Source organism: Melanerpes formicivorus, unplaced genomic scaffold (assembly GCF_026170545.1).
Source record: "Melanerpes formicivorus ecotype bairdi unplaced genomic scaffold, bMelFor1.0.p_v2 SCAF_35, whole genome shotgun sequence".
In the NCBI taxonomy this organism is placed as follows: Eukaryota; Metazoa; Chordata; class Aves; order Piciformes; family Picidae; genus Melanerpes; species Melanerpes formicivorus.
In genome coordinates, this window is record NW_027142387.1 from 5,310,748 (window position 1) to 5,330,969 (window position 20,222).

The following is a 20,222-nucleotide window of genomic DNA, read 5'->3' on the forward strand; positions in this document are numbered from 1 at the left end:
CCACATCTCTGCCTCTGGGAAACACCTCCAGGGATGGGCAATCAGCCACCTCCCTGGGCAGCCTGTGCCAGGCTGTCAGAACCCTTTCAGTCAAGATGTTTCTTCTCATCTCCAACCTAGCCCTCCCCTGGGGCAATTTGAAGCCTCTTCTCTCTGATACTAGGGAGAGGAGAGCACCACTAGCCCAGGCTGCTCAAGGCCTCCTCCAACCTGGCCTTGACCACCTGCAGGGAGGGACAGCCACAAGCTGGCAGTGGAGGTGTCTGCCACCAGCTGCCAGAGTAGCAGAGAGCTGGTGAGGTTGGGAGAGAGGTGTGGCTGCTGCAGGCCCAGCAGTGCCCATCTGACCTGTGGGTTTGCTCCCCGTGCAGATCGTCCAGGAGGCCCTGGACAAGGCGCGGGAGGGTCGCACCTGCATCGTGATCGCTCACCGCCTCTCCACCATCCAGAGCGCCGACAAGATCGCCGTCATCGACAGCGGCAGGGTGGTGGAGCAGGGCACCCACCAGCAGCTGCTGGCTCACAAAGGCATCTACTACTCCCTGGTCAACGTGCAGAGTGGGTCCAGCAACGCCTGATGCTGGGCAGCTGCTGATGCTGCAGTGCAGCTCCACCGTGGGCTTCAGCCTGCTGCTGAGGATGCTCCATGACTGCTGGGCTTGGGCAGATTCTGTACATAGTTTCCTTAAATCCCACAACATCTACAGAACTGAGGGGCATTTACTTATAAAAACAAACAAAACCTTCCTTCTTCCACCCTCTCCACCAGCACAAACCTTCACAGCCGCTCCTCCTGAAGCTTGCACAGCAGCCTTGAAGAGGCTCTGCTGACCTGCCAAACTGAAATGTGAAGGACTTCACACCATGAGTGCTGTGCTCCATTTTGGGACCCTCACTCCAAGGACACTGAGGTGCTGCAGAAGCTGGTGAAGGACCAGGAGAATAGGTCTAAAAGCACAGGCAACCCAGGGGAGAAGGATTCCTGTGGGCATGAGCAACTGGCTCAGTCCCACCAGCACAGAAGCCTGGCTCCTACTCGTGGCTTGCCCAAGCACTGAGGGGTGAGGCCAGCTTCTGCCACCCCCCTGCTGGAGTCTCAGTCTTTAAAGCAAATAGTGAATGGCTTGGGTTGGAAGGGACCCTCAAATGTCACCTAGCCCAACCGCCCTGCAGTCAGCAGGGACATCTCCAACTAGATCAGGATGCCCAGGGCCTCCACCACCTCTCAGCACAACCTGTTCCAGCATACCACCGTCCTCACAGGAATAAACTTCTTCAGGTGACACTGGGCCTGCTCAGCTTCACCACTCTGACCTGCTGCCCCCCTTCCATGCACTGAGAGCATCCCCTGCACTTTGTGCTTCAGTCCCACATGGTCCACAGAGCAGAAACCTCACAGGACATCTCTGAATCCACCCTGCTTTACTCCTTACAAGCAGGACATGAAGACCCCACTCATGGATTCATGGAGCCCCAGCACAAGGAGCTCTCACAACTCCAAGAAGTTACCTCTGGTCTCTGTGGACATGCTGCTGTCTTCAGTTCCTCTGAGAGCAGAAAATTCTGCTTAGCTGGACACTGGATGACAACTTTTCAATGAGACCCTTGCTGGAATAGTTTCCCTGTTCCTCTATTTCTGCCAGGATCTCTGTGCTCCCAGAAAACCACAGGAAGTCAGGGGGGTGGAAAATAATCAATGCAAATAACTGACACCTTGCAGCAGCTTCCAGCCTGCCCCACATGAGTGGTCAGAGCAAACTGTCCTGGTGACTGCTGCTACCAACCCAGCTGAGGGACAAAAGGCTGTCAGTGTCAGGCAGAACTTGTGGATAAAAAGTACAATAAAATCAAGCAATAGAAATCATCCTGGAATCAGAGAAGTGGTTTGGTTGAGAAACCCTTCACAGAGCATTGAGTCCAGCCACCAACCTAAGCCCACCATGCAGAGCTGGATCCAAACCCCTGCCTCACAGGAACCACAGCATCACAGAGAGGATTTGAAAGGACCTTGAAAGATCAAGTCCAATCACCCCCTGCCAGAGCAGGTTCCTGGGTGGGGTGGGATCTTTAAGGTCCCTTCTAACTTAAAGCATTCTGTAAATCTATGATAAGTTCCAAAGCACCAGAGGGAAAAAAAAGAAGGTACCTTCCACCCCCTTTCAAGTTCATCTGGCCCTAAGATCATCTCTCTTTCCCAGGATGTAGGCACTACAGATCAAACAGCCCCCAACCCACAGCAGCCCCCAACACAGACACCACAAAGCTGAGTTATCACAAGAGTTTTATTTCTAGGAGAGGAAAACACGAAGCTGTTCAAAACAGAGGAATCAAGTCTTCAACTCCTGAGAATGCCCCCAGCCTGCTTGAGAGCTCCCTTCTGTTCTGCATGATCAGTGTAGTGTAAAGCAGCAGACACTTGGAGTCCACCAGAAGGTGCAACCTCTGAGGAACTTGAACTCCTGTGCTGCTTTCTGCACTATTCCTGAGAGCTCCTGCCCCAAAAGGCTGCAGTCCTCTCCACTGCAAAGGTAGTGGGAACATCCCCATGGACAGACACAACATTTATTGGTTACCTAAGTGAGAGAGAACTTCTAACCAGCTCCCAAGCTCAGGGAGGCTGTCCTTCCACCTACCCTTCCACCTCCTCAACCACCAGGAGCAGGAAGTGTGAGCACCTAAGAGGACAGGGTGGTTACTCCCAAGTATGCAGGTAAGTGCTCCACTGGTCAGTAGCCTACAAAGTCTTCTATGTGTAACTCCTAAGATTCCCACAGCTCCTTCACCAGCCCATCTCTCAGGGTCATTTGCATTGATGAGGCATCATTTAATATTGCATAGTTCTACACAGGTCCTACTGCTTGCATTGTTGGTGCACATGGCTACATCACATTCCCAAAGCTGCTATTCCTACAGTCAATCCCATCAGAATAGGCTTCTCACAGTTCAGCACGTGGCTTAATTTGGATACTCTGAGTAGCATCTCATTTGTAAGTACTACACCTAACTGGAGAGCTTGCAAAGCCTTCTACACCATGGCCAACCTCACAGCTGAGCTGTCACTGTTAGCTGGAGCATGTCCTGGAAACACTGGAACACAGTTCTGCAGAGCACCTCTGCACTGGTCTCTGGACACGACTTCCAAGAAGAACAGGACACCATAATCCTGTCAAGAGAGAAGAGGAGGTGGTGACCAATCCCAGCTGCCAGGAGCTAGGAGCAAAGGCACACAAACTGCCCTCAGAAGCAAAAGCAGCACTGCACAATCATCCTGCTTCAGCATTCAGGAAAGACTTGGAGACATTCAAGACCAGACTTGAGGTGGCCCTGGGCAGTCTGATCTAGTTGGGAGGTGTCCCTGCTCACTGGGATTTCCATCCAGGCTGGGGGTGATGATATTGAGAGCAGCCCTGCAGAGGAGGACTTGGTGGTGCTGGTGGGTGAGAAGCTGGACAGGAGCCAGCAATAGGCACTAGCAGCCCAGAAGGCCAATGGCAGCCTGGGCTGCATCCAAAGCAATGTGGCCAGAGATGGAGAGAGGAGATCCTGCCCCTCTGCTCTGGGGAGACCTCACCTGCAGTGCAGTGTCCAGCTTTGGAGCCCTCAGCATAGGAAGAACATGGAGCTGATGGAGAGGGTCCAGAGGAGGCCATAAAAATGATCAGGGGACTGGAGCAGCTTTGCTAGGACAGGCTGAGGGAGCTTGGGTTGTTCAGCTTGAAGAGAAGGCTCCAGGGAGACCTTGGAGCTGTATTTCAGTTTCTGAAGGGGGCCTACAGGAAGGCTGGGGAGGGGCTGTTCAGGAGGACCTGTGGGGATGGGATGAGGAGCAATGGTTTGAAACTGGAGCAGGGCAGATTTAGGTTGGACATCAGGAGGAAGTTCTGCACAGTGAGGGTGGGGAGATCCTGGAACAAGTTGCTCAGGGATGTGGTTGAGGCCCTGTCCCTGGAGCCATTCAAGATCAGACTCTATGTGGCTCTGGGCAGCTTGCTCTAGTTGGAGGTGTCCCTGCTGAATGCAGGGGGTTGGACAAGATGAGCTTTGGGGGTCCCTTCCAGCCCAATGCAATCTGTGACTGACTCAGTGCCTTCAGGAAGGAGAGTGCTGACAGATGCTGCAGCTATTTAAGCAGTACAGTGACACCTGCAGATGCTGTGGAAGCTGCTGCTCCTCTGCAGCTGCTTTCAGGTGCAGAGCACTGTTTACCCAATGAAAGGTAAATCTTTACCCAGCTCTGTTTATCTGAGCAGAGTCAAAGACCAAAGTGTAGATGGTTTGTGTCCTCAGCCTGCCTCAAACCTGCACACAACCATTACAGAGCTTCTGGAAGGAGTCACCCAAATCTCAGCTAAGTCACAAACCAAAGATTTAGCTCAACACATTACCATCACAGCCCTTCAGGAGCTCTGCTCTGGAACCAATCCTTTTTGTCCATGAGAACAAAAACCCAAAGCTGGATCTTCTCAAGTATTCCCACTGCATGAGAAGTGAAGCCCAAATGGTTTAGCTTCTGCTAAAAGGGAGCTGGTTTGAGTCAAGAGCTGTGTGTGCCGCTGCCAAGACTGATGGACATGGAGGTGTTCAAGGCCAGGATGGATGGGGCCTTGAGCAAGCTGTGCTGGTGGGAGGTGTCCCTGCCCATGGCAGGGAGTTGGGATGGATGATCTTGAAGGTCCCTCCCAACCCAACCCATTCTGTGGATCTGGTCTACTTCAGCCATCTGCAACTTGTTCAGAGTTACCTTTGCAGGTTACAGCTACTGCTCTCTAACCCACTGTTTCAGAGTAAGGTAACTTACTTTGCTCTCTTCTTGCATCCTCCCCATGCTTTTCTTTCTGCTTCTTGTCAGTCCTGGTGCTCACTTCACCTCCACTGCCTGTGCTTCCTCCCACAAGTGCCTTCCCAGAACGCTCATGCCTCTACGCTCCTGTGTCTCACTTCTCAACCTCCTCTGACATGTTCAGCCATGTTTCTTCTGTCTCCTGGCTTTCCTCATTCCTTTTCCCTTTGTTCCAGAGTCTGAACCATGCCCCAGATGAAATGCTTTCCTCACCTGTCATCTCTGATGGTGTAGAAAAAGCCATAGCCATGATCCACCATAGGTAGAGCAGTTCCATTGAACCTGGTGTAGCCAGTCAGACTGGTTGAAAGCACAAAATTGCCACCTCCTCCACTGGAAGACAACAGCAAGCAACAGCAGCACTTTTAGTTTCAAACAAGGAGACTTTCACAAGAGCTTATTTGGTCCTAGAACCAAGAAATCTTCTGTGAAGACCAGGATTTGAAGGGGGATCCAGGAGACCTGGAGAGGGACTTCTTACAAAGGCACAGAGTGACAGGATGAGGGGTGATGGCTTCAGACTGGATTGAGGTGAGACATGAGGGAAAGTTCTTGCCCATTAGGGTGGTGAAGCACTGGAACAGGTTGCCCAGGGAGGTTGTGGATGTCCCTCCCTAGAGGTGTTCAAGGCAAGCTGGGCTGGTGGGAGGGGGTTTGGAACTGGATGATCTTGAAGGTCCCAAACCTTTCTATAATAAATCAGCAAGCCTAAGGCAACAGAGTCCTCAGACCCAAGGCAGACACGCTCCCCAGAGGCCAAGAAGAAGAGTTACCTGGCTGTGAAGGCTTTATCCACATAGAGTTCTGGCACCGGCAGTCCTTCCTCCTGTGCTATGAGCAGCAGACCCAGCAGGTGACGGTCAAAGCCTATGAAAGAGATGCAGGCTCTGCAACACCCACAGCTGCAGCTCCCCTTCATTCTCTGCTCCTCCTGGCCTCAACAGCTGAAGGCCAGAGAAACGCCACCCTCCCACACACCAAGATTCACATTGCAGCACACAAATCGTCTCCCAAGTCTTTGATCTAAAAGCCAATCACCACCTCCAGCCTGCAACACTGCTCACATGCAGCAAGTCACATAAACCCAGCACAGCTCCTGGGGAAAACAAACACCAAGGGAGCTTCCATTTGAAGGGGGAGGAGTTCCACACAGTGCAAGTGGCCCACTGGCAAGTCTGTGGACAAGGTGAAAAGGCCTGGATGTTTCACCAAGCAGAGAGAGCATGAAGGTTCATCAGGTGATTACTCCCCAGCTACTCTTTCTCACTCACAGTAGGCACAAGCTAACACAGATGGGTTGGAATGTCTGCCCCAACTCCACCCTGGCTTAAAAAAATGCATTTCTCTCTTTTCCAGCCCAGCAGACCACAGAATCACAGGGGATTCTGAAAGAATCCTGAGCTGGGCAGAACCCCAACTCCAATACCGCCTCCACTTCTGGTGTCCCCAGCAGAAGGACACAGAGCTGTGGGAGAGAGTCCAGAGGAGGCCACAAAGATGATCCAAGGGCTGGAGCACCTCTGCTGTGAGGACAGGCTGAGGGAGCTGGGGTTGCTCAGCCTGGAGAAGAGAAGGCTCCAGGGAGACCTTAGAGCTGCCTGCCAGGACCTGAAGGGATCCTACAGGAAGGCTGCAGAGGGACTTATCCTGAGTATGTCTAGAGACAGGGCAAGGGGGAATGGTTTGAAGCTGAGGCAGAGCAGGGTTAGACTGGAGCTGAGGAAGAAGTTCTTCAGTAGGAGGCTGGTGAGACTCTGGCACAGGCTGCCCAGGGAGGCTGTGGCTGCCTCCTCCCTGGGGGTGTTGAAGGCCAGGCTGGATGAGGCCTTGAACAGCTGAGTCTGGTTGAGAGGTGTCCCTGCCCATGGTGGGGAGGCTGGAGGAGATGAGCTCTGAGGTCCCTTCCAACCTGAGCCATTCCAGGGTTTTATGTGTTAGTAGACAGCAACCACAAGGGGAAAAACAAACAAAAACCCCAAAGAACTTTTGGCCCCAGAGTACCTTTTCCATTCTCACATTCTTTCCTCATTTTATTGTGCTTTGCAAATGCCTTCTGCATCAGCTGCAGCCGCTGGTGAGTCTGGGCAGAGAGGGAAGAAAGGGTTAGAAAAGGAAAAGCAGTCCAGGAACACAAAGCAGTAACCTTCTTCCCTCTCACAGCTTCTAGCCATTTTACATAGAGGAAAATGCACTTGAAAGGTACCTTAGAAGCTTTCTCTAACTCTCTCCCAGAGCCAAATTCCTTCTTTTTGTTTCCTTTCTCTCTGTTCTCAGAGAGAGGAAAACACAAACACAGCTTTTAGTGAAGGAGGCTGCAGAAGTGGGGCCAGGCCAACCTCATGAAGTTCAACCAAGTCAAGTGCAAAGTTGTGCACCTGGGTCAGGGCAATCCCAAGCACATGGAGCTGCTGGACCAGGTCCAGAAGAGGCCATGAAGATCAGAGGGCTGCAGAACCTGCCCTATGGGGACAGGCTGAGCAGCTTGGGGCTGTTCAGCCTGGAGAAGAGAAGGCTCCAGAGGGACCTGAGAGCAGCCTTTCAGGAGTTGAAGTGGTTCCAGGGGAGCTGGGGAGGGACTTTTGACAAAGCCTGGAGTGACAGGATGAGGGGCAATGGCTCTGCAGCACATGCCAGAAGATGTCAGGGAAATCTGCTCCTCAGGACTCTGGTTCTCAGCCCCCTCCACTTCATGACTGCCAGATCCCTAGCTGTTTCTCAGAAGCATTAATGGCACAAAATCTCTGCAGTTCCTAATTGTGTCAAAGCTCTTCTCATTTTCTCAAGCTCTGAGAAACATGCAGCAAGGCCACCAGAAAGAGCTTGAGTACAGCTCTCATTGGCAAGAAAGGCCTGAGATGCTTTGCCAGCCAAGCACTACAGGCTAACTGCTGGGAAAAGAGAAGGGCACCAGTTCAGCTCTTCAGAGACCAGCTCTGGAACACATCCCTGTTGCCACTAGGACAAAGGGATTTCAGTTTTGCTCTCAACCTCAACCATTGCCTGACTTCACTTCAAAAATTAACCTCCTAGCAGAGCCACTCCCCAGCAGGACACACTGCTCCTAACCCCCAGTGAGGCATGCAAAGAACCACTCCAGACACTCACACTCTTGAAAAGACAGGAGAGAAAACCAAGCCAGGCCAGCTCACCTCAGCCACCACAACCAGGCTTCAAGCAACCCGACATTTCCCATCTGCCCCACTGGGAAGGAGCCAACTCCCAGTCAGCAGGCTCCAGAGAAAGGAGCTTTAAGCAGCTCAGACAACAGTCCTTCTAAATACATGATGCTTAAGGGAGGATTTCAGTGCTTACAGCCTCAGAAGGATCCAGCATGGCCTTGCACCATTCCACTGCCTCCACAGTGCAGGACCGGAGGGTCTCGGTGCGGCCGTGGTAGAAGCGCCGCGTCATGGCCGTTTCGTAGCAGCAGCCTGGGCTGAGGAGACAAATGAAGGAACAGTTTCTTGTTAACATGGAAGTATTTGCTCTATCAAGCAACAAAAATGCCCTGCCAAGTTGGGGTCGTTCATCCTGGAGAAGAGAAGGCTCCAGGGAAACCGTAGAGCAGCCTTCAAGTATCTGAAGCAGCTCCAGAAGAGCTGGGGAGGGACTTTGACAAGGTCTGGGAGTGACAGGATGAGGGGTGATGGCTCTGAGCTGGGAGAGGGGAGACTGAGACTGGAGATGAAGAAATTCTTGACAGTGAGGGTGGGGAGACACTGGAACAGGTTGCCCAGGGAGGCTGTGGATGTTCCCTCCCTGGAGATGTTCAAGGCTAAGTTGGATGAGAACTTGAGCAAGCTGGGCTGGTGGGAGGTGTCCCTGTCTATGGCAGTGGGGGGGACTGGATGATCCTTAAGGTCTATACAACCCAAACCATTCTGTGAATCTAGGGCTTCTTCTGTCTCCACAGCAAGTGACACAAGGGCACATCTCCTCAGAGCCACCCCTTCCTAAGGGGCTGGGTTTTATCCCTCAGCTAGCTAAGGAGGTGTTCTTACCGTCCATGGCACTTGTAATAAGCAAGCTGAAGGGCAAGCTGCACAAAGGTATCAGGATGAAGCTTCCTGGCTCTAATCAAGGATTTGCCAAAGGATGTGAAGACATAAGTCACCAGCTCCACCTCAGACACCTGCCACAGCAAAGGAGGGAAAGCTAAAGAAGCCAAGAAATATTACAGCTTGGTCCACCCCAAATAAAACACAACCTAAAACATCTTTATCAATGATCTGGATGAGGGAATTGATGCACTCTCAGGCAGTTTACAGGGGACACTAAATTAGGTGGAGTGCTGATCTGCAGAAGGGCAGGAAGGTTCTGCAGAGGGACCTGGGCAGGAAGGATGAGTGGGCAAAAGTCAGCTGTACGAGACTCAACAAGGCCAAGGCTGGGTCCTGCACTTGGCTCACAACAACCCCATGAAGGCTCCAGGCTGGGAGTGGCTGGAAAGTGCCCAGCAGTGAAAGACCTGGGGGTGCTGGGTGACAGCAGCTGCATGTGAGCCAGGGTGTGCCCAGGTGGCCAAGAAGGCCACCAGCATCCTGCCCTGGGTCATCAATGGAACAGGGCAGGGATTGTCGCCCCAGACTCAGCACTGGGGAGGCCACACCTGGAGTGCTGGGTACAGTTTTGGGTCACTCGCTCCAAGAAGGACACCGAGGGGCTGAGCAGGTCCAGAGAAGGGCAAGGAAGCTGGGGAAGGGTCTGGAGAACAGGGCTGGTGAGGAGCCTGGAGGTGTTTAGCCTGGAGAGGAGGAGGCTGAGAGGAGACCTCATTTCTCTCTACAGCTCCCTGAGAGGAGGCTGGAGCCAGGTGGGGGTTGGGAACTTCTCCCTAGGATCAGAAGATAAGAGGAAATGGCCTGAAATTGGGCCAGGGGAGCTTTAGATTGGAGATGAGGAAGAATTTCTTTGCAGCAAGAATGGTCAGGGGTTGGCACAGGCTGCCCAGGGAGGTGGTGGAGTCCCCATCCCTGGAGGTGTTCCAGAAATGTGTGGCCATGGCACTTGGGGACACGGTGTAGTGGCCATGGTGGTGCTGGGTTGATGGCTGGACTGGGTGATCTTGGAGAGCTTTTCCAACCCAAACAATTCTGTGATTCTCTAAACCACCAGTGTAACCAATTCAAGCTTGGTGTTAAGCCTCCTTATTTATCAGTTTATCAACATCTCCAGCCTTATTCTCCAGACCAGGTGTAACCCTCTAACTAGGATGCAGACAACAAGGGCAGAAGAGCAGCAGCAGCCAAGGTCACCTTTCTGTAGTACAAGTCCTTGGCACGTCCAATCTCACTGATCAGCTTTTGATCCACTGTGAAGACCAGCTCCTCTGGCCATGGAATATCCCTGACTTTATCTGATCCCTGGCAGGATGCAGACAGAAAAGAAAGAAACCAGAATGCATTATCCATGAGAAAAGACACACAGCAACTACTAAACTTCCAAGTTTAAAGGATGGATACCTTCCACCTTCCTTCACTTTCAATGATCTTCTTGTCAGTATAAGCCAACATGGTAATCAAAGCCATGGCATCTAAAGGAGCGTGCTGGAATCACAGAAGATAAGATATCACAGCATTTGCACAACTGCAAGAGCATCAAATTGATCTTTCCCCTGCCCCACTCTATTTTGTACTCTACTGCACAGTACTGGACTTGTTTTTCTAGTTCCACGATGCCAGGTCCAACCCTGCTCTGACTGCTCAGCAGCCAGAGAGGGAGGCACCATCCCCACTGCTGCGGGAAAGCAGATTTCAGGGGACAGCGATGGTCTGGCCGGTCACGAATGCGTTTAAGAACACCTGAGTTTAAACCCCACAGCTCTTCAAAGAGATACAGCATGAGAGGGGTTAAGTGTCAGCCTGCTTGTGTAATGTGGGGCTTGTCTCTGAAACTGCCTCACTAAACAGTATGAAAGATAAGCTTGTGATTGCAGATCTCGTGCTCCCAGTGCAGCTGTGGCGTAACACCAGGCTCTGAAAGCAGGCTGCTGTGGGGCCCTGGCCAGGCAAGGTGCCTGCTAGACAAGGCTGCACTAGAGAGGATCATCTGAAACATTTCAAACCAAACCCTAGAAGCAAGAAGTCACCAAATAAAGAATTGAAAGGTTCATAAAGGGGGGGGAGAAAGTTCAACTCACATCACAAAAGGCACTGCAGATGCCATTGGCAAAGAGGATGCAGTTGTAGGATTTGTCTCCCCAGCGCACAGTTGGGTCCCCCAGCAGCCCCAGCCTGGTCAACTAGAGCAGAAGGCACACACAGAGTGTTACAAACAGCACTGAGCACACCACCCACCTCTGCCAAAGAGCACAGCCCACAGCAGGACAGGGAGGCCACCCTGTCAGAGCAGACATCTCCAGCCAGGTGAAGATGAAACAGGACTGCCAGCACCAGGGCTGGCATTAAAGTGACAGAAGCTGAGGGCTGCATCTCTGAGGATGCTGCCAGGCAGAGGGCTGCAAGATCAGACAAGGGATTTGTTGTTGGGGCAGGATGAGGGGCAATGGACTGAATCTGGAAGAGGGCAGATTGAGACTGGAGATGAGGAAGAAATTCTTGACAGTGGAGAGATACTGGAACAGGCTGCCCAGGGAGGTTGTGGTTATGTCCCCCTGGAGGTGTTCAAGGTCAGACTGGATGAGGCCTCGAGCAAGCTGGGCTGGTGGGAAAGTTGGAACTGGATGATCTTTCAGGTCCCTTCAACCCAAACTATTAGATGATTGTGTTCTTTTCAGCCATCCCCAGTCCCAATGTCCCAGCAGTCCCACTCCTGAAGTGCTCCCACAGACCAACCAGAAGCACTGTTTGCACATTTGCCTGCTTCATTGTCACAGATTGGGTTGGCCTTGAACACCTCCAGGGAGGGGGCATCCACAACCTCCCCGGGCAACCTGTTCCAGTGTCTCCCTTCCATCACTGTCAAGAATTTCTTCCTCATCTCCACTCTCAATCTGCTGTCCTCATGCTCCAGTCCAGTAAGTGCTGCCCCTGCACACATGCACAATTGTCTCTACTCAGAAGCCCAGAAACAACCCATCAGAAACGCTCAGCTACCTCGGAGTAGTCCTCAGGAGTGGCGTGGGGACTGGCATCATCGAAGCAGACCACAAACAAACTGCTCTGGATCTTCTCCAGGTGAGTTAAGTTCTTTGGGTCAAGGCCAATCAAATATTCCCGTAACTAGGAAGCAGAAGGTGACAAAGCTGGGTGAAATGATGCAGCTCCAGCCACCACAACACTCCCCTCTGCAATCAGCTCTTGGAAGCATTCCCACCTCTGCCCATTTTGTCCTTTCACTGCTTGTCAGGGCTGCCAGTCCTGGGCCATCTGGTTCACTGTGGCATCTTTTCTGTATATATGTGAGTTGCCTTTAAGAAGAGTTCAGAAACTCAGGTTAACAAAGACCACATGGAGGGAAGATGAAAAGCACCCTTTTTATCCCTCTCTTTTTTACCAAGATGGAGTTTTGCCTCTACATTCAGGAACAGATTTGAATTTGGAAGGGCAGCCTCAGCCTGAATTTTGAAGCTCTGCTATTGGTCACCAATGGTTAATTCAAACTGCAGCTGCCAAGCTCAGAGATAAACACTCATGGTCCTGGAGTGTTGGCATGCACTTCATTTAAAACTAGACTGAAGCCTTCAGCAGTGCAGCTCAAACCTACAGCTCTGCAGCATCTAGAGCAGCTCACCAGCTACAACTGCAAAGCTTCCACCCAGGACAACTCCTGCCATGTGACCAGAACAGCAGCTACAGCACATCCTAAAGGCAGAAAGGGAGCTACACAGGAACACTTCTCTTACCTCTGCCCTGCACTGGCCCTTGGAAGGGCTATTAACAGAGAGCTATACTCTGAGTTTGCAAATTCAGTTATTCATATCATGTCCTCCCAGATGTTAAAGAAGCTCCAAAGCTGACAGACATTTAACCTGCTTTGTCCTTTGCCCTGACCCTCTTTGCCCATTAAACTTCACTGCTGATCATGAGCAGTCAAAACTGTAAGACATCCATGATGAGCTTATTAAAAAAGCCACCACCAAAACACAAAACCCCACCAAACCCACCCCATCCTGCCCTGTCACAGACAAAGGAACGCTCTGGGGCTCTCTGGCTGTACTCCAGCTGTTCTTCTCTTTGTCACTTGCTTACTCTAACAGGTAAAACCCTGGCCATCACAAACATGAATACTGAGGTATCTTGATTATTGAAGTACCAGACTTCCAAAAGAGGGACTTCAGAGCTACTCCAACAGGTTGTTGCCTTCCCTGAGGAATCTGGGCATCCACCTTTTGCCAATTTCATTGTCAAGTCTTTTGCAGATGAAATGCACAACCACCAAGTAGATGCATACAGATCCCTGAGGGTTCACCTGAAACCACCTCCCCATGGGGCATCACAGCAAGACCAACAGAGTACAAACCCTTGTGGTCACAGCTGCATTGACCCCCTGAAAAGCCAGCACCTCCATGTGCCACTAGCAGATAGAGCACAGCACAGCTTTACACACATGCAATTGCACTAGAGCAGAAATCTATGTTTAAAGCACCAAATTCTTCTTCCTCTGTTCCTTTGCAGCAGCTCAGGAAGGTGAAAAGAACCACCAACAGGGCTGGTGGCCACAGGTCTGGCCAAAAGACAAAGAATGAAGTGAAATGCTGCTGCAGGGCTCTGCAGCTAGCAGGATGCCAGACAGTATACCCTAGGGTTTGGGACTCTCCTACACCAGCAAAATTCCAGCCCCTCTACTCAATGACCACAAGTGTGGTACTAGACTTTAATCAACATGACAGTGGAGCTTCAGCTTTGAAAAGGTTCAAGTAGCAATGAGGCAATCATCAGTGAGGACTGGTCCTGAAAGGAATGACATTACTAAGAATTTCATGGCAAGAAGCTTCACAGACAAATGATGTTTCCTACTGAAACAACTCCATCAGCCCTTTAGTGTGATGTTCTGGGGGCACAAGATCACCAGGCTTTGGACCAAGAGGCTGCCATCCACTGCAGAAGAATTTACTCAAACCTCAACCTTCAACTACAGCAGAAGCTGCAGCCTCTCTCAACCCTAATTCTTTGGGGTGAAAGGGACAGGAAAAGAAGAACTCTTTTGGTATGCAGCTTAAAGAGGACAACTGAGTGGAAATGTGGTAGTTGAAAAACCTGAAGATCTCTGGAGGAGTCAGCATGTGGCCTTCATGCAGGGCATCGAACACAAACAGGCGGCCTCGGCAAAGCACCAGCAGGTGGGATGGGCAATCACCTTCACTCTCTGCAAGGAGACAAGAAACAGCACACGGAATGGGTCACCAGCAGCAGCAGAGAGTTGCAGCACCTCCCTAAGGAGACAGGATGGGAGAGTTGGGGCTGTTCAACCTGGAGAAGGGAAGGCTCCAGGGAGACCATAGAGCAGCCTGCCAGTACCTGCAGGGGCTCCAGGAGAGCTGAGGAGGAACTTTTGACAAAGGCTGGGAATGACAGGATGAGGGGTGATGGCTGTGAGCTGGGAGAGGGGAGATTGAGATTGGAGAGGAGGAAGAAATTCTTGACAGTGAGGGTGGGGAGACACTGGAACAGGTTGCCCAGGGAGGTTGTGGATGCCCTCTTCCTGCAGGTGTTCAAGGCCAGGCTGGATGGGGCCTTGAGCAAGCTGGGCTGGTGAGAGATGTCCCTGCCCATGGCAGGAGGTTGGAACTGGATGGTCTTGAGGGTGCCTTCCAACCCAACCCATTCTGTGATTCTCTGAAGCAAAGAAGATATCCAATCTACAAATCCCTTTCTGGTCCAATATTTAGTCCTTACTAAACAAGATTAAAAGAAAGTCCTGCTTCAAATTGTGTGTTACCAGCCTGATGCCTCTCAGGAGAGCCAACCATATCCTGGGCAGAAGGTGGAAGGAGGGGACTCTTCCCCTCTGCTCTGCTGAGACCCCACCTGCAGTGCTGGGTCCAGCTCTGGAGCCCCCAGCACAAGGACGTGGATCCTGCTTCCTTACATAAGCACTCAACCACCAGCATTTGATGCAGTGTTTCAGGAAGGAAGTGGCTGACTGCTAAAACAGCCTCCCCAGCAGCCCATCCCCACCAAATCCTTTGTTTGCTAAATCCCCACGTTCCAGCTGCTTACCAGTTTTAAAATAACTGCTGAGGGAGTCTCTGGTAATCCCAGGAATTTTGCAAGTGGAGAAGAGCATCCGGAACTGGTTCATGTCCAGAACAGCACTGCCAGATCTCTCTATGGCCACCTTCTCTCTGCAGCAGACAGTCAAGCAAGAGAGATGGCAATTAATGATGTGTGAAAATCAAGGTAAGACAAAGGCAGCTGGCAGTGGCAGGAACCCCTGCAATGACCACCAGCGTGTCTCTGCAGCTGCAGCACACACACAGGATTAGTACTGAAAATCACTCCAAACCAGCTTTTTTCACCTAAAATCAGCTCACTGTCCCTGACAGTCAGTTCCCTCTCCCTTAAAGAGCAATTCTCTTCCTGCAGAGCCTCACCTTCGCAGCATCTCCCAGAACCTCAGGGTGTGCCACACGTTCACACAAGCTCTTTCTATCTGGGTGCCCTCTTTTGGAGGCCAGAAGTGCTCGATGTAGGGACCAGGCCCTCCTATGTTGCAGTGGATCTGCGTCGGGATGCGAAGGTCCAGGTAGGCCACGTTCAGCCACCACTCCTCCAGCTGAAAATCAAGGTTTGGCATCACAATTCACTTTGAGACATGAATTCTTTAACAACCACCTGGCCTTTCAGCTCCAGGACACTTCATGTTGGTGTTGATTTACTATTTTGACTGGCAGTGCCCAGGCAACAGATAAGCTTTGTGCAAGCTGGGCCAGGAGGAGGCGTCCCTGCCCATGGCAGGGGGTTGGAACTGGATGAACTTCATAGGTCCCTTCCAACCCAATCCATTCTGTGAATTGATCAATCTATGATTCTATCAACACAGGAAAAGCATGGACCTGATGGAGTGGGTCCAGAGGAGGGCCATGAAGATATTCAGGGGGCTGGAGCACCTCTGCTAGAAAGATAGGCTGAGGGACCTGGGGTTGTCCAGCCTGGAAAAGAGAAAGCTCCAGGCAGACCTAACAGCAGCCTGCCAGTACCTGAAGGGGGCTACAAGAAGGCTGCAGAGGGACTGTTTGCAAAGGCCTGCAGGGACAGGATGAGGGGCAATGGTTTGAAATGAGAGCAGAGCAGATTAAGATTGGATGTGAGGAACAAGTTCTGCACCATGAGGGTGCTGGAACACTGCAACAGGTCACCCAGGGAAGTGGTTGAGGCCCCATGCCTGGAGATATTCAATGTGAGGCTGGAGAAGGCTCTGAGCAAGCTGCTCTAGTGGAGGATGTCCCTGCTGAGTGCAGGGGGTGTGAACTGGGTGACCTTTAAAGGGCCCTTCCAACTCAAACCCTTCTAGGATTCTGTGATTCTAGATTGTGTCCTGAACCACCAGCTTTCCATCAGCTCAAGGATCATGTTCTACACAGCTCAGTACCTACCCAATTCCTCCTGCTTTTAGCTCTCTCCAGTAACTTCTGATGCAATTCTTTCCCAATCCCATTTCCAAATCTTTTAACTGTCTCCTGGGTTCTCTGATATTCTTCTTCACTTAGGAAAGGCTTCACTGTAGGAAGGAAATGGTTTTGGTTTAGAGACAGCTGCATGCTAAGGTTGTCTCCTGGATTCAGATATCCACAGGCAAGGCAGTGAATGAAAATACTCAACATTAACTTTTCTAAAGCAAGTAGTTGGAGGAGAAACACCTCTGAAATACTGTCATTAAGTGCCTGTGTTCTAACTAGACATAAAATGTCACTTTCAATAGATACAGATGGCAGCAGATGAGAGCAGCTTCTGACCCCCTGGTATCTAACTCTTTCAGTCAAGAAGTTTCTTCTCATGTCCAATCTAAACCTCACCTGATGGTGCAAACCTGAGGCCATTTCCTCTCTTCCTGTCACTTGTTCCTAGGGAGAAGAGACTGAGTCCCACCTGGCTGCAGCCTCCCATCAGGGAGTTGCAGAGAGCAGTGAGGTCTCCCTTCCTTCTCTGCTCAAAGGTTACCTTCAGAAGCAGATTAGTCATTCTGACTCCAGAGCCCAGACAGCTCTGTAAGGTACCTTCTGAGCCACACTCAGTCCAGCTTTTCCAGTCAATTGGCTTTAAACAGAGAAGAGCTGTACCAACAGGCAACTGACTAATGTGAGGAGCCCTCCAACCAGCCCTGACAGGAGTGACTCACAGCATCTACAAAGGGTCATCTGGAGGGTCTGAACTGTTCCTCAGCAGGACCTCCTTTTCTTCACTCACATTCACAGACTAAACAAATGCCAAGCTGAAGCAGTAAGAATCAGCAAGTGAGTGTCCAGAACCATGCACTGCATATTCTAGGAGGAGAGACTGTGGCAGAACAACCACAATTAGACCAATTGTCCTCCAACCCCCAGGGACATTGAAGGATATCAGCACTCAAGGCCAAAGTTACAGAATGACTTCTGTGCAAGGAATGAAAGTAGGAAGTAGGAAGAACCTTCAGCATGGAATACAAGGCATGTGAGTAGGTATTTATGACAAGAGAGACCAGAAACCAGGGCAAACAAATCAATTACCACAGTTTATCACTCCACAGAAACATTAATCACAGACATATTAACCACAGAATGCCAGGTTAGAAGGGACCCCAGGGATCATCTCCTCCATCCTTTCTAGGTGATGGTGGAGTTCAGCTGGGAGAGGCAGCTGGGTTTACAGAGCTAAGCTGCAAAGGGAACTCTGCTACTGCAGGCTCATTACTGCACAACATGGGCTCTTCTGCAGAGAGTTTGGGCACAGCTCAAACACACCACATTTCTCCTCTAGACCAAACACTACAACATTCTGCTTTCAAAAGCATAGGGAACACCAAAGAAAACCTCCGTTACTATCTCTGGGCCCTCCCACTATACACAGAACCAAAGGGAACAGAGGGAACTGAAGATTTCTCTGCTGGGAAAGGGACACTTTGGTGCAATGGGTTCCTGCTAAGCAGAGAAGTGCAGGTCTTGCTCTGTCAGCATTCCTGTGTTACAGGTAAGATACAAAGCAAATGTCCCAGAAAATAAAAACTCAGTGCCTCAGAGCTCTGAAAATTATGAAACACAGGAAAAGAATACCAAGATAGCAGGCCCTGGATCTTTGTCACCCCCAACATACAAAGCCTGCTGTGAATAATGCAACACCAACCAGCTTACAAACAGCTGGACACCTCTGATGTCTGCAAAGCTTCCCTCCTGTGATCTCCTTCACAAAGCAAATGTTCCAAGGCAGAAATTACCCAAGTGAAATTAGCCCCAAACCACCCAGCTCTGCCTTTGCCTTCTGCTGTACAGTTAATGGTACCAGTGAAAAACAAGAATGTGTATGAAAAAGTAAAACAGCTCTTTTTTTTTTACATAAAGATCCTGGGCAAATACAGTCAGAAACGAGGAAAGTAATTATTAAGCACCACAAAATTTGTAGCTGGAGAAATAGCTTTTATTAGACCAGCTGGTATGGCTAAAAACAAACAAAACTAAACAAAACACCTAAGGGGGTCCAAAACTCAAACCAAGAAACACTCAAACTGAAACAGTGAACCTTCTGACATGCCCCATTCCCTCGAAGCAAGGCAAACAGGGGTAAAATGACAGAGGTTTACTCGGGTTGCTCTGGGCTTGCCTGGCTCCCCCAGCCCAAATCCACCAGCTGGTTCCAGCTCTGCAAACCACAAGCATCTCCAGATGCTCACAACAGCAGATGCCACACTCCAACATGAAACCATTACCTGCATCAAGGTATTTACTCAAGGATTCATCAAGAGGAGGCACTGGGAGCGAAGGCAGAGAATCCTGGTACTGAAAAGTTTTCTCCTCAGAGGCTTCCAGCACTTGCTTCTCCATGATGCAGCTCTGCACAACCCAGGCAGCCTGTTAAGGAAGCTGAGGTTAGATGACTCAGTCACACATTGCATTGGATTGGAATGGACCCTCCGAGGTCATCTTGCCCAACTCCCATGCAGTCACTAGGGACATCTCCAAATAGATCAGGCTGCCCAGGGCCACATCAAGTCTGTTCTTGAACGTCTTCAGGGATGGGACCTCAACCGCATCCCTGGGCAGCCTGTTCCAGTGCCTCACCACCCTCGCTGTACAGAGCTTCCTCCTGACGTCCAACCTCAATCTCCCTTGCTTCAGTTACAGTCCACTGCCCCTCATCCTCTCACCACAGGCCCTTCTAAACAAGTTCCTCTTCAAATCCTGGAAGGCTGCTCTAAGGTGTCCCCGGAACCTTCCTTTCTCCAGGCTGAGCAGCCCCCACTCTCTCAGCCTGTCCCTACAGCAGAGGAGCTCCATCCTCTGATTATCTTGGTTGCCTTCTCTGTACCTGCTCCAGCAGGGCCGTGTCCCTCTCGTGTTGGAGGTCCCACAGATGATGTCTTCCCCCACACTATTTTCTCCCCCGTCCCAGCCATTACACGGTGAAAGGCACCCAGGAGGGAAGTGCCCCCGAATCAGCTGGGACCGGGTACTGCTGCTCGGCCTGGAGCCACGGAAGGCACCCACACAACACGGGGAAGCTGTGACCCGGCGGCTATCGGAGCCTTCTCCGGGTACGTCGCGACAAACCCACTCGAGTCCTGCTGCCTCCCGTCCCAACAGGCCAGCCCCGGGGCCCCACCGCCCGAGGCTCGCTGTGGCAGAGGATTCACTCCCCCCCAGCAGCCAGGCACGGCCGAGCCCGCGGTGCCGCAGCTCGCCGCCCCCCGCAGCCGCAGACCACGGCAGCGGCGCCCGCCCGGGCCCCGGACGCGCCCGCCGCACCAGCCGAGCCCCTGCCGGCCGAGCGCGGCCCGAGCCCCGACCGGGCGGAGCGGGGCCCGGGCCGCACCGCGGCGGTACCCCGAGCAGCTCGGGCCGGCGCCGGGGGCCGCCTCGGGGATGCTCAGGCGGACGGGGCCGGGCTCCGGACTAAGAAAACAGCCGAGCGCTGCAGGCGGCCCCTGCCCCGGCGCCGCGCACCCCCGAGCCGAGGCCAGCCCCCCCCGCCCCGCGGGGCACCGCTTACCCTGGCCCGGAGGCGCCGCCGCTGCCGGCCCGCTGCCGCCTGCCGTCACCTCTGCCCCACTTGCGCGCGGGCCCGGAAGCCGGGCGGGGCGGCGCGAGGCCTCGGCGGGGCCGCGGGAGGGGCGGGCCCGGGGGGGGCCGCGAGGAGGAGCGGGGCGGGGGGGAAGCGCAGGCAGGGCTGCGCCGGCAGCGCCCCGCGCCCTGTGCCCGCCGTGACGGCCAAGGGGCCTCCCAGCCTCGCCGGCTGGTCCCGGGCAATCCCGGCCCGGGGGCGAGCAGCCTCTCGGCGCTGTGAGCCAGAAA

General features: G+C 52.2%; 2 protein-coding genes across 7 annotated transcripts in view; one reads left to right on the forward strand and one right to left on the reverse strand.

Moving 5' to 3' along the window:
- Positions 1-2,274, forward strand: part of LOC137450429 (ATP-dependent translocase ABCB1-like) — a 42,373-nt gene extending 40,099 nt beyond the window's left edge. For all 5 annotated transcript variants that reach the window (XM_068156948.1, XM_068156949.1, XM_068156954.1 and 2 more), the window contains one exon: positions 372-2,274. In XM_068156948.1, the coding sequence (XP_068013049.1) occupies positions 372-578 (207 nt within the window). In that variant the 3' untranslated portion in view covers positions 579-2,274. The remainder of the gene's footprint in view (positions 1-371) is intronic.
- On the reverse strand, positions 2,265-20,001 carry CROT (carnitine O-octanoyltransferase). Of its 2 annotated transcripts, none has more exons than XM_068156957.1 (17): positions 19,921-20,001; positions 18,641-18,782; positions 16,338-16,462; positions 15,336-15,517; positions 14,962-15,086; positions 13,999-14,107; positions 12,116-12,209; positions 11,896-12,021; positions 10,980-11,081; positions 10,303-10,386; positions 10,096-10,203; positions 8,842-8,972; positions 8,153-8,276; positions 6,842-6,920; positions 5,614-5,707; positions 5,054-5,173; positions 2,265-3,163 (listed from the first exon to the last, which is right to left on the reverse strand). In XM_068156957.1, exons 2-17 carry the CDS (start codon positions 18,753-18,755, stop codon positions 3,043-3,045), a joined length of 1,839 nt encoding a protein of 612 aa, XP_068013058.1. In that variant the 5' UTR covers positions 18,756-18,782; positions 19,921-20,001; the 3' UTR covers positions 2,265-3,042. The 2 variants fall into 2 exon arrangements, with proteins under 2 accessions (XP_068013058.1, XP_068013060.1); XM_068156959.1 differs by lacking the exon at positions 19,921-20,001 and adding an exon at positions 19,240-19,416.
- Positions 20,002-20,222: the final 221 nt, after the last annotated feature.

Excerpts from the sequence above, each read along its gene's own strand:
- CROT (XM_068156957.1), bottom strand. The coding sequence starts at position 18,755 with ATGGAGAAGCAAGTGCTGGAAGCCTCTGAGGAGAAAACTTTTCAGTAC. Across the intron at positions 14,108-14,961 it reads CAGCAGTTATTTTAAAACTG|AGAGTGAAGGTGATTGCCCA; the intron begins GTAAGCAGCTGG and ends GTCTCCTTGCAG. Across the intron at positions 8,973-10,095 it reads AGGACTTGTACTACAGAAAG|GTGTCTGAGGTGGAGCTGGT; the intron begins GTGACCTTGGCT and ends TTGCTGTGGCAG.